The following is a 16072-nucleotide window of genomic DNA, read 5'->3' as shown; positions in this document are numbered from 1 at the left end:
TTTTTTTTTTTTTTTTTTTTGGTTTTTCGAGACAGGGTTTCCCTCTGTAGCCCTGGCTGTCCTGGAACTCACTCTGTAGACAAGGCTGGCCTCGAACTCAGAAATCTGCCTGCCTCTGCCTCCCAAGAGCTGGGATTAAAGGCGTGCGCCACCACCGCCCAGCAGATTAAGAGCTCTTAACTGCTTTCCTGGAGAATAGTAGTCTGGTTCCTAGTGCCCATGTTGCACTGCCTATAAACCGCCTCCAGGGGATTCCATGTCCTCTTGTCACCTGCAGCACACGAACTCAAATGCACACACACCTCCAACACATACCCAAATAAAAGGGAAGAAGATGAGAGTGTCCCAGCTGATCTTTATTTGAAGCAGGCCTGTCACTAGATAGGACGTGTCTGCTATGCTGTGTGTGTGTGTTGGGGGGTGTCTGTGAAGTTTTGGTGTGACCGCCCCCCACCATGACTGACAGCATTTCCAAACGGTAAGAAGTAAAATCTCGGCTTGTCACGCTTACCTGCGTGGCCGTGTTGCCTCCTCTAACATGGAAATAAGTTCATGTGTATATGCAAACATTTAGGATAGTGTCTGGCACACATGAATACCCAATAAATACTGCTGGTTAGTGTGTGTTCACGCTCACCCGTGGTGCACACTGGCAATGAACTTTGTTCAGCCAGTCTGCTTGTGTTAACATTCTCACACAGCCTTTTCAATTCCTTTTGAAATTTCCACTGAAGTGGAAACTTCTGGGTTTTGTTGTTGTTGTTGTTGTTTGTTTTTGGAAAGTCGGTTATGTCAAATGTTGGTTTGCTGGAGCACAGAGGTGAAAGGATGTCTTGCTAACGCAGACACATAAAAGAATGTTTTCCCGAAGCAGACACAGGTGAAAGGATGTTTCGATATAGCAGACACGTGAAAGGACCCCTGATGAAGGCGTATAACTATGACCCCATGGACAGGGGGAAACAGGCACTGGGCATTGGTTTGGTTTGCTCTGCCTTGCTATTCTTGGCTAACAACACAGATGTATTGGTTTACCTTCATAGCATTGTTGAGTTAAACTTGTGGTAGTTTCTCACCATCATTGAGAGAAACTCAGCCAAAAACTGCTCCTGAGGTTCCTGTGGCAGCTTGCTGCTTCAGTGGCCTTGGGTCAGTTGGTGAGCCTTGCAGTTTCTTCAGGATTAAACTACAGCTCCTGGTTCATGCCTGGTATCAGCCTGTCTAGAGGACTGGACTGTAGCTGCTGAGTGTTTGGTGTTTGCTATGGGACTGAACCGCTGCCCAAGAAGATCAAGCTTGTCCCCCAAAGAACTATTGCAATACAGGTCCACTTCCTCCATCTCCTAATAACTTTTCTCTTCCATTGCCTCTGCTAGGTTGTGGGCAAGAGGAGAGGTTAAGCGTTTATTAAAAGTAGGTTGAAAAAAAAAAAGGTTGCAAAAAAATGTATGCCTATACTCCATCATCTGAAGCCTGAAACCAAATATGGGTCCTCTCTGTGCCAGAGCCCAAGACAGAGTAAGTGCTTGGGAATCAACTGTAGAGGCAAGTGTGTCCAGTCCTCTCAGAATCTACCCCAGGTCGATGAGTTGCTGTCTGGGTGCGACTGCTCTGAAGCTTTCGCTGACCTGTGTAGAAGGCTGAGTCCGAATGCCTGAGGACACGTGCAGCTGTGTGGGAGGGTCTGTAATGGTAAGGTAAGGGGACAGGCTGTCTCACTTCTGATCAGTGTGACAGAAAGTAGAAGGCATCTAAGATAACTAGACCCGGGGGTGCATGCCTTAGGTGCACCCTAATCTAAACAGGGCTCACCCCAAAAGGAGGACCTGCTTGCATTCTTCTCCTGCCAGCCCTGCACCTTTCGTCTCGGGTTTTCTAGCTTTTCCGTCCAAAGCAGCCAATAATCAAGCTCTACTTCAGGTCTGAGCCTGAGTCTCCTCCCAACAGGACACAGAACTGCCTTAAAGGCCCAAGTTCCCATTCACTATGCCAACACCTGCCTCCCAATTCTGGCCCCTTCCCAGTCTAAGCTCACAAGCCGGTAACTGAGCTCTGGGCCAAGGAATTTTGCCTGAAAGTAATGGTGGGAAGGAAATATTTGGGGTCTGAGCTATGATTGGTCGAGCTCGAGCTCGAGCCACGCCTCTAGCCCTTTCCCCCTTTTTCCCCCCCTCCCCTCCTCCTCCCGGGAGGGGTGTGTTGAGGGAACCAGGATCAGCCTGGGGCCAGCATGAGCCAGAGGGAGGGAAGTCTGGGTAAGGGGTTGAGTGACTTGATCCTGGGTCCGTGGTGGGGATAGGAGTGGAGGGGTCGAAAGCTGGGATTTGGATGTCTGTCAGCACCACCCCACCCCCAAGTCTGGGAGGGGAACGGCCTGGGCGGGGGAGAGGAGACGCCGGTGTCAGGTAACCAGCGGGTGAGTTGGGAGAAAGAGCAGGCGCCAAGGAATTGAGGCTTCAGGGCCTTGGGTTCAGGGGTTAGATCACCGAATATATATGGGTGAGTACACCCTGAAAAGGGGCTGGGGTCGGGTTGGGACAGGATAATAGTGCTTCTTGAGTATTAGGAAAGAATCAAAGCTGAAAGACTGGAGGGAGAGGCCGAGTTAAAGAAGTCTTTGATCTTCGAAGAAGCTACAAGTGAAGGGAGCCCAAAATACAGGCTTCGGAGATCTCCGCTGGCGGTGGGAAACTCCGACTGAGGGGATTGTCGGGTCAGGACTACATTCCCCAGCATGCATTGGGGTGCCAGCAGTGTGCATGTTGGGAAATGTAGTCGGCCTCCTGTGGCACCACCCCCTAACCAGGGCAGGCCATCCTGTCCTTGATTCATTGATGCTGCTGAGCCTAGCATGTCACATAGGAGCAACATGAAGGGAATAGGTCTTCGGTTTCTCTATCTGTACAAGGGGCCGGAAAGGCGTGTTTAGTGCTTCAGAGATGCTGACTGACTTCAAACAGCAGTTGGAGAAATCCAAAGATATGTGAACTTTGTCCTTTAAGGAGTTTCTGGATAGTAATGATATAGCGTGAGGAGTTTCAGGATCAGGCAGATTCACATGAATAAAAGAAGCTACTTTGGAAGTGTAAACAAATTGCCTAAAGTGGAAGGAAGAAATTGATTTGAGAGTAGGGAGAATTTGGAGGCAGCACTCAGAAAAAGGTGTGAATTCGGTCCTGATAGTATATTAATGGTGATCTGAGGACAGGAGAGACATCTATGTAGTTAAACTGAGATGAGGCAGAGTCTTCGTAGCTTGAATATTAGTGTCCAGAGCAGAGCCTCTGGGTTCAGGAAGAGCCAGCTTGGGAAAGACAGTTAAGGAGTGGGGCTTGGGTGCCTTTATAACCTCTCACTCCCTCCTCTTCCCACCAGAAGACCACCAGGCTGACTCCTCAATCTCATTCCTACCTCATTTGGAGGCCAAGATCCGCCAGACACACAACCTTGCACGCCTCCTGACCAAATATGCAGAACAACTGCTGGAGGAATATGTGAGTGGCCATAGGATTGGGGCGTCGAATGGGGGCGATTGCTCAGTGGAAATCAAAAGTTTCTGAAGGGAATTTAACTTTCTTCTGGCCACACAGTAAGGGACCCTGTAATATTTATCCTTTTAAATGTAACTAATATTTGTATCCATAAAAGACAACATGAGGTGGGAGCTGTGGATAAGCCCGCAAGCTCAGTCAGGTAATTTTTTCTTAACTACAGAATATCTATTGACAAGCCTGATTCTGCAACTAAACTGCTAGCTCTTTAGAGATCTCTCTCTAGCTGGCCTTCTACCAAGAGTTTGGCTCCTCCAAGCCCAGGCGGGCCCCTTAGCCCGTCTCTAGAACCTCACTTCACCTGTGTCCTGCCAGCTGCTTCTCTACAAGCCCAGAGAGCTTCTTACCCAGACCTTCTTCCATGACATTCCTCCAAGCCAAGAGAGAGAGAGACCCCCCAAAAGGTGCCTCCCTCTCAAAGGTCCAATTGCTATAAAAGAAGTCTCTAGCTCCTCTCCTAAACCCTTGGCAGGCTGAGTTGCATCACCATGGTGGGGGTGGGCTCCAAGCCAAGTCAGTGGAGGCCCAAACCATTTTACCTTTATGGTGGGGCAGCTCATGGCCAGCCAGGTGCCTGCCTTCGGTTATACAGCAATTTGCCTTAAAATTTGCCTTAGGCAGAAACTTACTGTTCTTTGGCATTCTTCTCTAACTAGGACTAGGCTTTCACGGGCACACAGACTGCATCTTTGCAGGACACACCTAACTGCGTTTGACAAACTCACCATCTCTCTTAGCTTGTATATTTTGCTAACAATTGGGTTTTCTTTGAGCCATAATCAAATATCTTGCAACAGGACCCATCAGTGGTCAAATGATACTGTGCCTCAGCTTGGAGGCTCCGTCCTTGGAGCCATTCTGAGGAAACAAAGGGAACTCTGAAAGTTAGGAAACCTAGATTTGGGCTCAATATGATCGGGATGTTTCAACTCCTTGGGCTGTAAAATGAAATAGCTGAACAACATGAACTATGAACACTTCCACCTTGGACATTTAGAGAAGCCAAGAGGGGTGTCAGTCAGAGGCAAAAAATCTTCCCATGAGGGTCCTTTTACAGAGAAAAGGGACCTGCCAACAGTCCCGGCCTGACCTCCAGATTGCCATAGTATAGTGGAAGAAGGCTGGTGTTTTGGTTCAAACAGACTGTGGGGTTGCTAAATTGTGACCTTGGTGGTAATGGTAACATTAAAAAATGTAACCATGGTAACAGTGGCAGTAGGATGGTACAGCAAGCTTTGTAGACATACCAACTTGCTCTGCTGCTTCCTGGGTGAGTAGCCTGCTGTCAATCATTCTTTGTATTCAGCTCTTTTTTTAAAAAATTATATTCCTTTATTTTGTGTGCATGTCTGTGGCTACACAAGTACCACAGACATGCACACAGAATGTAATTTCTGTGTACATGAAAGTCAGGAGACAACCTAAGGGACTTGCTTCTCTCTTCTTTGATATCTGGACCAAGCTGAGGTTGTCAGGCTGGTAGCCATCTCAGTGGCCCCGATTTCCATCACTATCATCCCCACTTTTAGGAAGATATTATATTTAAAGTGGCAACCACAAGGCCTGCAGGGTGCCGAGAGATTTGCCAACAATAAATATTATTTTTACAGCATTTGACAAATTACAAGTCACCTTTGTTTTTCACTCGCTCTTGCAAATGATGGTTATCAACTAGGAGAAAAGGAAGTGAGTCTGACCTGGTCCCTGCACTGTGATTCTCAACAGGCACCTTATTAGAAAGACAGAACATGGAACATTGTTTTACTTTCAAAGAACAGAAGGCTGAAGCCAAAAGAAAGGAATGGTCTTGCAAGAAGTCACAGCTAGTACAGTGGCAGAAAGGTGTCAAACCCAAGTCTGGGACTGAAGAGACAGTTTATCTGGTAAAGGGGCTTGTTAGGCAATTTGGTAACCAGAGTTTGGTCCCCAGAACCCACATAAAGGTGGACGAAAACTGACTCGATGGTCCTTTGACCTTCACATGTGCAGTGCGGTACCATGCTCTCCCACACACCATACATACACTTTTTTTAAAAAGGAGGTCATACAACAGTACTTGGGAGGCAGAGACAGGCAGATCTCTATGAATTTGAGGCCAGCCTGTTCAAATAGTGAATTCCAGGCCAGCAAAGGCTATAGTAAGACCCTTTCTCAAACAAGTAAATAATAACTTAAAAATAGCTAATATTTATTGAGCTCTTCCTGGGGACCCACGCTATGTCGTTCAGACCCAGGACACTTCTTTTTTTTTTTTTTTTTTGGTTTTTCGAGACAGGGTTTCTCTGTATAGCCCGGGCTGTCCTGGAACTCACTCTGTAGACCAGGCTGGCCTCGAACTCATAAATCCGCCTGCCTCTGCCTCCCAAGTGCTGGGATTAAAGGCGTGCGCCACCACCCTGCACACTTCTAAATACATTGTGAAACTGGTACTCTTATTGGCTGTTTGAGAAACAAAGGCAGTGGTGTGCAACGCCCATGTAATTTTTTGGTTTTATCTCAGTAGGCTCTATCATTTGTAAGATGAGGAAACCAAGGCCCCAGGAGAGGGGAGGAGGGCTGTTAAGAGTGGACGAGCCCCCATCGCAGTCCCTGGAGCCCCTCTGACCCGTGGCCATGTTTCCACAGGTGCAGCAACAGGGAGAGCCCTTTGGCTTGCCGGGCTTCTCACCACCGCGGCTATCGCTGACCGGCCTGAGTGGCCCAGCTCCGAACCATGCGGGGCTACCGGTGTCCGAGCGGCTGCGGCAGGATGCAGCCGCCTTGAGTGTGCTGCCCGCTCTGTTGGATGCCGTGCGCCGCCGCCAGGCGGAGCTGAACCCGCGCGCCCCGCGCCTGCTGCGGAGCCTGGAGGACGCGGCCCGCCAGGTTCGGGCCCTGGGCGCCGCGGTGGAGACGGTGCTGGCCGCTCTGGGCGCTGCAGCCCGCGGGCCCGGACCAGAGCCCGTCGCCGCCGCTACCCTCTTCACGGCCAACAACGCTGCAGGCATCTTCTCAGCCAAGGTGCTGGGGCTCCATGTGTGCGGCCTCTATGGCGAGTGGGTGAGCCGCACCGAGGGCGACCTGGGCCAGCTGGTGCCAGGGGGCGTCGCCTGAGAGCCAATACTTGTTCTTGCACGCTCGCTCTGTCCCGCCTCTTTGGCTTCTAATTCTCTGCCTCTCCATCTGTGTCATCCGTGTGTGTTCTTGGGCTGTCCCTCTCTTTCTGCATTGTATGATCTTTCTTTTCTGCTCTCCTTTTCTCAGGGAGCTTCTTGTGCCCACCAGTTTCCCATCGTGTGTCTTTCTCTGAACTCTTATGTCTCTGAGAGGCTTCTGCTTCTGTTTCCTTGTCTTTTGGTTCTTTCTTTCTTGGCTTGCTCGTTTATTTTTGAGACAGGGTCTCACCATATAGCTCTGGATTGCCTGGAACTTGCTAGGTAGACCAGGCTGGCCTCGAACTCATAGAGATCCACCTGCCTCTACCTCCCAGTTTTCCCCATCTGTCTCCCTGTGGTCCATATGTGTAACTCTTATTTCATTTCATGGAGGTGACACTTTTTCTCCCTTCAGTTTCTTTGTTCTTTACTGACCAGAAAAGTGCCTACTTGTCCTCTGTTGGCAAGGCCACCCACCCTCAGGACCTTCCCACCAGTTCCTTTATAGGCAAATCCCTCCCCCTTTGAGGTCCTTCCCTTTCTTACCTCTCTACCCTATTCTCAATGGCCCCCAGCCCTAGGCTGGTCAATGGAGAGGGAAAGGGAGCAAAACATCTTAAGAGTTTTATTTGTGAATAAATTAAATTTTTGTAAATAAAATGTTTAACAATAAAACTAAAGTTTTATGAAACATAGTTGTTGCATATGGGGAGAGTGATTTGAGGAGAATCAGATCTTTAGAGTACAGGAGGTTTCTCTTCCAGCCCCATCTTTAGAGTACAGGAGATTTCTCTTCCAGCCCCATACCCACAAAGGCACAAGCCAGCAATACCACCTGTCAGTTCTGAACACAAAGTGGATATTCCTAGCAGGAAACAGATACAGCATGAGTCCTAGTGGCTGTGACATGCACTGGGCTGCCATCACTGGACAGCTCAATAGAAACTATCAATGGAGAGGTGGACCAAGGAAAGGAACTCCAGCAAAAAGAGACCTGTTTCAGAAAGGCCAGGTCTTTGCATAGGAATCGAGGTAGACAGAGACACAAAGCCAGACCCTGGACTTCCTCAAATATAGGACAAAGAACACCAGAACAAGCCCAGGAGACCAAATGTCCTCTCCCTAGAGTAAAGCCTCTTCAGAAGGGCTCTTCTTTCCAACCAGGAAGTTAAAAAAAAATCAATGTACTGTTGATTTAGTAATCCATCAAATGGATCCAGAGTGCCCCTTCCCTCCCATATCTGGAAGGGATTCTCTAGAACCTGGCAGGAAGATCCAGACAATACGGAGCAGAGCTTTAGCTTCTAGGAAATATTCCCAAATGCTTGGCACACAGGCCCTGTCTTCTAAGTGGGATGTGGTGTATTCTCCGTCTCAGAAGTAAGGCAAGAATGAGTCCTCTGAAAGAGAGATTCTTGGGACTTCTGTCAGAAGGCCAACCTCTTATGCTGGATACTTTGCCTTGAGTAAAGCCAAGTCCCTCACAGCTCGGTCCGTCCAGTGACCGTATTCCCGGGTCACTATGTAGCCTCTGCATTTCCTCTCAAAGGCTGAGGCCCCAAAAGGGACAATCCCCAGAGTATCCTCTTCTGGAGGGATGGGGAGCCCTAGAGCAGTCATGATAGCGGCCATGTTGCCCAATAGGCCTTGGGCCCTGAGTCTTGCTGCTCCTAGCTGGGCCAGCAGGATAGGACTGCCAGGATTCAGATCACTCTGGTCATCCCCCACGAGCTGGAGGTGCTGGGTCAAGGCCAGGAAGGCTCCCTGGGCTCGGCTTAGCCGCTCTGCATCTTCCATTGCATGCCAGGTCTTGAAGGAGACAGCTGCGGAAGGCAGGGTGCTGAGCTGGAGCTCGGGAGCTGAGAAGCCAGGGTCACTGAAGGGGCTGCCCTGGTACTGGAGCTGCACGGATGAGAGACAGAAGTAAGGGGACTGAAGCAGTGTCTGGGTGAACATCTTCCCTCTGAGACTGGCCTTGGCCCAGAGGAAGCCACCGTTCACCACCCTTCAGGAGCCGTATGGGTAATCAAGGGGACATGAGTTCCCTTTTGTCCTCTGTATCAGCTGTGTCTCACTGAGTCTCAGGAATCCATAGTTCTGCATGAACAGTGTGGTACAACAATAGAAAATAATGCATGTAAAAATGAACACAGAGTACACAGAGAAATCCTGTCTCGAAAAACCAAAAAAAAAAAAAAAAAAAAAAAAAGAACACAGAGCCAGGCAGTGGTGGTACACGCTTTTAATCCCAGCACTTGGGAGGCAGAGGCAGGTGGATTTCTGAGTTCGAGGCCAGCCTGATCTACAGAGTGAGTTCCAGGACAGCCAGGGCTACACAGAGAAACCCTGTCTCGAAAAAACAAAAACAAAAACAAAAGAAAAAAAATGAACAGCATCTAGCATGCGTATAAGTGATAACCACTACCTACTAAATATATCAATGAACAATATGACGACTTCCTTCACGTTCAGTCCAAGTACGTTATTAACAGGTACTAACAGCTGATGTTTCTTTTGTTTTGTTTTTTTCTTTTTTCTTTTTTTGTTTTTTTCAAGGCAGGGTTTCTTTATGTAGCCCTGGCTGTCCTGGAACTCTGTAGACCAGGCTGGCCTTGAACTCAGAGGTCAACCTGCCTCTGTCCCCTCACCCCCCAAGTGCTAGGACTAAAGGTGTGCACTACCACCTTTATTTTCTAAACAGGGTCTCATTGTGTACCCCTCACTGTGTATCTGTAAGTTTGTATGTAGGCTGGTCTCAAGCACACAAAGATCGGCCTGCGTCTGCTACCTGAGTTTGGGACTGAAGGAGTATACTATGTTCAGCCTCTGATGTTTCCTTTTTTTTTTTTTAATATTTATTTGTTTTATATATATGAGTACACTGTAGCTGTCTTCAGATGCACCAGAAGAGGGCATCAGATCCCATTACAGATGGTTGTGAGTCATCATGTGGTTGCAGGGAATTAAACTCAGGACCTCTGAAAGAGCAGTCAGTGCTCTTAACCACTGAGCCATCTCTCCAGCCCTGCCTCTGATTCATTTAGTAGCTTATGTTCTCATTTCATCTGTATAAGCCAAGACTCACAGGTTCTTTTGGTTTATTTGTGGGTTGTTTTGTATTGTTTGTTTTGATTAGTTTTTAAAAGAATTTTTATGTGTATGGTTGTTTTGCTTACATGCAATACCCATGTGTGTGCCCAGCAACCTTGGAGGCCAGAAGAATAAATCAGATCTCCTGGGTACTGGAGTTGGTGATGGTTGTGAGCCATGATGTGAATACTGAGACTTGAACTCAAGTTCCACCAGTGTGTGCGTGCGTGTGTGTGGTGTGTGTGCATGTGTGTGGTGTGTGTGCGTGTGTGTGTGTGTATGTGTGTGTGTGTGTGTGTACAAGACACACACACAATCTGTCTCCCTGCCTCCTGTTTGTTTTGAAAACAGAATCCTGCTGTGTGATCCAGAGTGCCTTGTACTCACAATTGTCCTTCTACCTCCTAACTGCTGAGATGACAGACATAAGCCACCATGTCAGGCTTGTATGTGTGTGTGTGTGTGTGTGTGTGTGTGTGTGTACAAGTGCATGCCCCTGACTGAGGTGCTTTCCTTTCCACCTGTGGGTTCCCAGGTTTGACTTGGTCATCAGGTGAGTGGCAAGCACATTCACCCACGCAGCCGTCTTGACAGTCCTTTTTTCTGTAATTTTTGGTGTGGTTTTTTTTTTCCTCCAAAGCCTTGTAGAGCCCATGCTGCTCTTAACCTCACTGTGCCAAGGATGATGGTCTTGAGCTCTCGAAGCTTCTGTCACCCAAGTACTGGGTCACAGATGTATGTGTCACACCTAGCCTGACACAGAAGCCTAACATATTTATAGACCTAACTGACCTAATCTCTTAGCCCCATTTTGCAGGTGGAAAAACAGACTTAGGGTATCCAGTGGTAGTAGTGGTAGAGATAAGACTAGAACCTAGATATATTTGTTTGTTTGTTTTGGTTTTTTGAGACAGGGTTTCTTTTCTTTTTTTAAGATTTATTTATTTTATGTCTGTAAGTACACTGCTGTCTTCAGACACACCAGGAGTGGGCATCTGATCCCATTACAGATTGTTGTGAGCCACCATGTGGTTGCTGGGAATTGAACTCAGGACCTCTGGAAGGGCAGTCAGTGTTCATAACTGCTGAGCCATCTTTCCAACCCATAACTCTAATGTTTTAAAGAACAATGCAGCAGAAGAGCTGTAAACTCCAGGGTCTCAGGACCAAGCAGCTATGTAATTTAGGAAGGGACAGGGCTACAGTCAGGCCAAGATGTGGCCGATGGGATCCTGTCCTTTCCACTCAGAATGGAAACCAGTACCAGATGAATCAAGCAAGGGAACACCCAAGACTCAGAAAGCAAGCAGCCAGTTTTACTTCTAGAGGGTGGGAACGTCTAGGATGGAGTTCCACAGACTGCTTCCAGACCCAGCCATTGCTCTCACTAGCTCAGTGCCCTAAGCCAAATTACTCCTCTCTACAACTCCATTTTCTCACTTATAAAATAAATCCTGGTTCCAACATGCAGAGGGATTTTAGGGATCCGTGAGCCCATGGGACAGAGCACCAGGATAGACCAGAGCTGAAGTGAGCACAGGGAGTGAGCTAGTGCCAGAAGAATGACTCCCTGAGGTTCTAAGTGTGTGCTGTGTGTGTGTATACTGTGTATATGTGTTTCTCTGTGAATCCTGTGTGTATGTGTCTGTGTCCCTGTGAGCATGTGTCTGTGTATGTGTGTGTATCCTGTGTACATGTGTTCCTGTGTGTGTCCTTTGTGTATGTGTCTGTGTCCCTCTGAGCATGTGTGTGTGTAATGTGTGTATCCTGTGTACATGTGTTTCTGTGTGTGTTCTGTGTGTATGTGTCTGTGTCCCTGTGAGCGTGTGTGTGTGTGTGTGTGTGTGTGTGTGTATCCTGTGTGCATGTGTGTGGCCAGTAAAATCAGAGTTCCACATTATTAGCAGCTTTTTAATAAGTGTTTGTTGTTTTCCTCTTAACCCAACTGGCTCCCAAATAACTGAGACTGGACTATTAATTTAACAAGCTTTAAGGACACAACAACTGAGCAGTATTATTCTATTTTAATCCTTTAAGATAATCTGGCTACCGCCTAGTCAAAATCACAGTGATATTTGTTTTTAGTACTGATCTGGCTCTCTGGGCTCCAGGTGTTTTCTCATGCTGTCTCCCAGACTCTTTCCCCAAGGCAAATCCCTGCTTCCTCTCTCTCTTCCTCCCACCCCCTTGGCTAGGAGGAAATCCAGGCCTATTCTTTCCCCTGCGCAGTCACTAGCTGATTAGCTTCCTTATTGACCAATCGGAATAATTGGGGAGCAGTGTTCATATAACTTCGAGACAGGGCTGGAGAGATGGCTCAGCGGTTAAGAGCACTGACTGCTCTTCCAGAAGTCCTGAGTTCAATTCCCAGCAACCACATGGTGTCTTACAACCATCTGTAATGGGATCAGATGCCCTTTTCTGGTGTGTCTGAAGACAGCTATAGTGTACTCATATAAAATAAATAAATAAATCTTAAAAAAAAAATTGAGAGAGGAGTTCTCAGAATAAGGATTGCAATCAGATATGGGAGTACAGAAATCAGCATTTGAATAGTACAAGGACAGTCTTTACACAGGGTATAATAACATTATGCCTGCAACACATAACTTGGTGGATGAGGAGGTCAGGACCAAGGGAAGGGAGCTGACTCGACCATCAGTGACCACACAAGTAAACATGTCTCTGGCTAAGAGCACCTGCCCACCTCAAATTCACAAAGGGGTTTCCTGGACTTGTTGCTCTCCCTGTCCACACCAGCGCCTTCTCCCCAGCCCCTGCATATGCCCAATGTCACTTACATAGGTCTGTAGCAACGCCGATGTGTTCTTCTGCATGTAGAGGGCCAGGCTGTAGGCTTGACCGATGGGCTCTGATGGGGAGATAGGGGCCGCAGGACTCAGGGGTGGCAATGACAGGCTCAGTAGGCAGAGGGGAGCTGCTAGGGGATATAAAAGGGCCATCATTAAGTTCCTGGCCCTGTGAATCATCATTCATTTATTCCAACAATGTCCACAGAGACATTTGTGGCCTGTCTTGTCTAGTCAAGTCAGGGCAAAATTACCTGGTTGGCTGATTGTTTCATGCCTAGAACTCCCCTTTGAGACAGGGTCTCACTGTGTAACCTTGGCTCTCCTGGAGCTTACTAAGTAGATTAGTATGGCCTCAAACTCACAGAGATTCCTCTGCCTCTGCCTCCTGAGTGCTGGGATTTCAGGGCTGTACCACCTTATGGAGTCGTAGGAGTGTTGCTTATCTGAACACTCATTAAAGTGTTCCCTTAATGAGAGTCCATCCGACTCCACGAGGATACCTACAGCTATAACGTGTACTTTTCAGTACATTTGTTACTTTCAATAAAAAAAAAATAATTTTAACTGGGCCAGAGAGATAGTTCAGCAGTTAAGAGCACTGGCTGCTCTTCCAAAAGACTCAGGTTCAATTTCCAGCCCCGACACGGTGACCTCCAACCTTCCTTAACTCCAGTCTCAGGAGATCTGATGACCTCTTTTGACCTCCTCAGGCACAAAAACAACAATAAAATTTTAAAACAACAGCAACAGCAAACTTCGAAAAAAAATCAAATTATGTACCCAGAATCTAATCACTTTGATCCTTGCCACCTGTAGCACCTCAACCCCAGCTGTCACCTTCTCTCGTCCCTGGTCTCTGTTCCCACCTGGTAGCCCCCTGGTATAGTCCCGCCCATCTAAGCATGGCCCTCCTCACTCAGTGTAAACATAGATCAGCTCAGGGTCTGTTCCCTCAGCACTGGCTTTGTTTGTTTGTTTGTTTGTGTTTGTTTGTTTTTCAAAACAGGCTTTCTTTGTGTAGCCCTGGCCATCCTGGAACTCACTTTGTAGACCAGGCTGGTGTTGAACTCACAGACTCACTTGCCTCTGCCTCCTCCTCCTTTCATGTCCTGTAGATAAAAATTGAAATTTATAGCTGGGCTGTGGTGATGTACGCCTCTAATCCCAGCATTCAGGAGTTCTGTGAGTTTGAGGCCAGCCTGGTCTACATGCTAGCCAGGGATACACAAAGAAACCCTCTCTCAGAGGAGGAAAATAACTTAGATTCTGCATATGAGAGAAATCATGAAATATTTGTTGGAATCTGACTTATTTTGCTTAGCATAATGATCTCAGTCCCTTCATTTTGTCTGAAAATGTTATCATTTCATGCTTCTATGGTTGAATAAAATTCCATTGTGTGTAAAGAACATATTCTGTTTCCATTCATCTGCTGCTGGACATGCTAGCTAGATCCAGACCCTGGCTATTGTGACTAGTCTTGCAATACGGATGTACAGATATCGATGCTGTGTTCCAGCCTTCTTGGTTTTTGTTTTTTTTTTTTTTTTTTTTTTGGTTTTGTTTTGTTTTGTTTTTTAGATAAGTTTTCTCTGTATAATAGAGCCCTGCCTGGCTGTCTTGGAGCTCACTATGAAGACCAGGCTGGCCTTGAACTCACAGAGATCCTCCTGCCTCTGCCTTCCAGAGTACTGGAACTAAAAGCACACACCACCATGCCAGGCCTGCCCTTTTGGTTTGGTTTGGTTTCTTTGTTTGAAGCAGGGTCTCTAGCAGTGCAAAATCACATTCACTTTATGTTGTGTGGGAGAAAACCCCATAGCTATGTGCATGCAATACAAGTATTTTCCCAAGGCAGCCAGAAAGCCTCTTCGTGTTTTGTCTTGATGTAGAGACTCACTAAGTGTCCAGGCTGGCCTTGAGCTTTCTCTCTCTCTTCCTGCTGCACACTCCAGAGTGCTGGGATCACAGGTGTCGCCTGATTGTTTCCCATTTGAATACACGTTGACAAATGATCCTCCCAATCCTGGGTACAACTTGCCCTCCCATCCAGTGTGAGGTCACCCACCTGGGGAGGAGGGATGGAAACGTAGGGTGGTCTCTTTAATTCTTACATCCCTGAACTCCAGACGTTCAGAGCCAATCTAAAGAGAACTGAAAGTCAGCCAGGTGGTGTGTGCTTTTAATCCCAGTAGAAGGGGCAGATCTCTGAGTTCCTTATCAGTTTGGTCTATACTGGAAGACCCTGAGTCATTTTAAAAAGAAAGAAGATGGGGGCTGGAGAGATGGCTCAGTGGTTAAGAGCACTGACTGCACTTCCAGAGGTCCTGAGTTCAAATCCCAGCACCCACATGGTGGCTCACAACCATCTGTAATGAGATCTGATGCCCTCTTCTGGTGTGTCTGAAGACAGCTACAGTATATTCATATATAATAAATAAATAAATCTTTAAAAAAAAAAAAAAAGAAAGAAGATGGAGCGCAGAGACACATTTTAAAAAGGAAGAAAGAAGACGGGGCTCAGAGACGCCTCCAAAAAGGTTGAGTGAGCTCATCTCTTCTCACATGCCATTATAATTTCCTTCTTTGCAGCCTAGGATGGAATTTTCTGTGTATTCCAGGCTAGCCCCAAACTCACCATCCAGCCTCAACCTACCAAGTGTTGAGATGACAGGCCTGTACCACCACCCCCAGTGTGGCTTGTTTCTTTGTTGCTTGTCGCACAAATCTGGCATTCCCCTGTAGATGTCTGTCCCTTCTGTGTATCCCAGATCTCCTTACAGTCCAGTTAGCCTTCTGTATCTATACCCATGCATTCATCTAACTGCAGATGCAACATCACGTTTGCACTGGGCATACAAAGATTGTTTAGCCTTGCTTCCTAAACAATACAACATACTAACTACTTACACAGTAGTGACATTGCATTAACTGTTAATAGTCTAGAGGAGATATAAAGTATCTGGACAGATGTGCATAGGTTACATGCAAACATGACATTTTATTTAAGAGACTGGGGCATCATTGGAGCTTGGTCTCTGCTGGGGAAGTCCCGGAATCAATCCTCTGTGGATACCAATACACAGTGGAGCTTCCATAACCACTCCTTAAATGGATGGTGAGACCTTCTATGTGTAAGAGTGTCCGGGTTCCCAGCAGCTCTACAATCCTTGGGTAACCAAGACTGAACAGCAGGATGCAGCTGGCAAAGCCATCTTCCCTCCTGGCTTTTGGGCCCTGGTGCCCTGTGCCCTCACTCACCCAGCAGGCAGTACATGCTCCCTCCTTGGCTCCTTCCTCGGCAGTCTCTGGCTCTTTCCAGGGCACCTGTCCTGTTTCTTGGGTAGCTTTATACCTGGGACTGAGCCCTAGAGCCGCCCAGGAGGGAGGGGAGCTATTCCCTAGGAAAACAGCAGACAGGGCCCTGCCAGAGAATGACACAGACCTAGCCAGGGCACAGAATAGAGAGTTCTTGGGAGGGACC

At 47.4% G+C, this 16072-nt stretch overlaps 2 protein-coding genes across 5 annotated transcripts; one reads left to right on the top strand and one right to left on the bottom strand.

Moving 5' to 3' along the window:
• Nucleotides 1-2176: 2176 nt before the first annotated feature.
• On the top strand, nt 2177-7380 carry LOC114622895 (cardiotrophin-1). 4 transcript variants are annotated; one of them, XM_028769467.1, is made up of 3 exons: nt 2177-2255; nt 3376-3494; nt 6177-7380. In XM_028769467.1, exons 1-3 carry the CDS (start codon nt 2231-2233, stop codon nt 6642-6644), a joined length of 612 nt encoding a protein of 203 aa, XP_028625300.1. In that variant the 5' UTR covers nt 2177-2230; the 3' UTR covers nt 6645-7380. The 4 variants fall into 4 exon arrangements, with proteins under 4 accessions (XP_028625300.1, XP_028625301.1, XP_028625302.1 ...); XM_028769468.1 differs by having other exon boundaries at nt 2195-2255; nt 3379-3494; XM_028769469.1 differs by lacking the exon at nt 2177-2255 and adding an exon at nt 2401-2499.
• A 748-nt stretch (nt 7381-8128) lies between these two features.
• LOC114622834 (cardiotrophin-2) lies at nt 8129-15865 on the bottom strand. The gene is made up of 3 exons (XM_028769338.1): nt 15850-15865; nt 12577-12716; nt 8129-8587 (listed from the first exon to the last, which is right to left on the bottom strand). The coding sequence occupies exons 1-3, from the start codon at nt 15863-15865 to the stop codon at nt 8129-8131; spliced, it is 615 nt and encodes a 204-aa protein (XP_028625171.1).
• Nucleotides 15866-16072: the final 207 nt, after the last annotated feature.

This window comes from Grammomys surdaster, unplaced genomic scaffold (genome assembly GCF_004785775.1).
Source record: "Grammomys surdaster isolate TR1022 unplaced genomic scaffold, NIH_TR_1.0 192, whole genome shotgun sequence".
Lineage (NCBI taxonomy): Eukaryota > Metazoa > Chordata > Mammalia > Rodentia > Muridae > Grammomys > Grammomys surdaster.
Note: the sequence above shows the minus strand (reverse complement) of the source record. Positions and strands in the feature narration are given on the sequence as shown.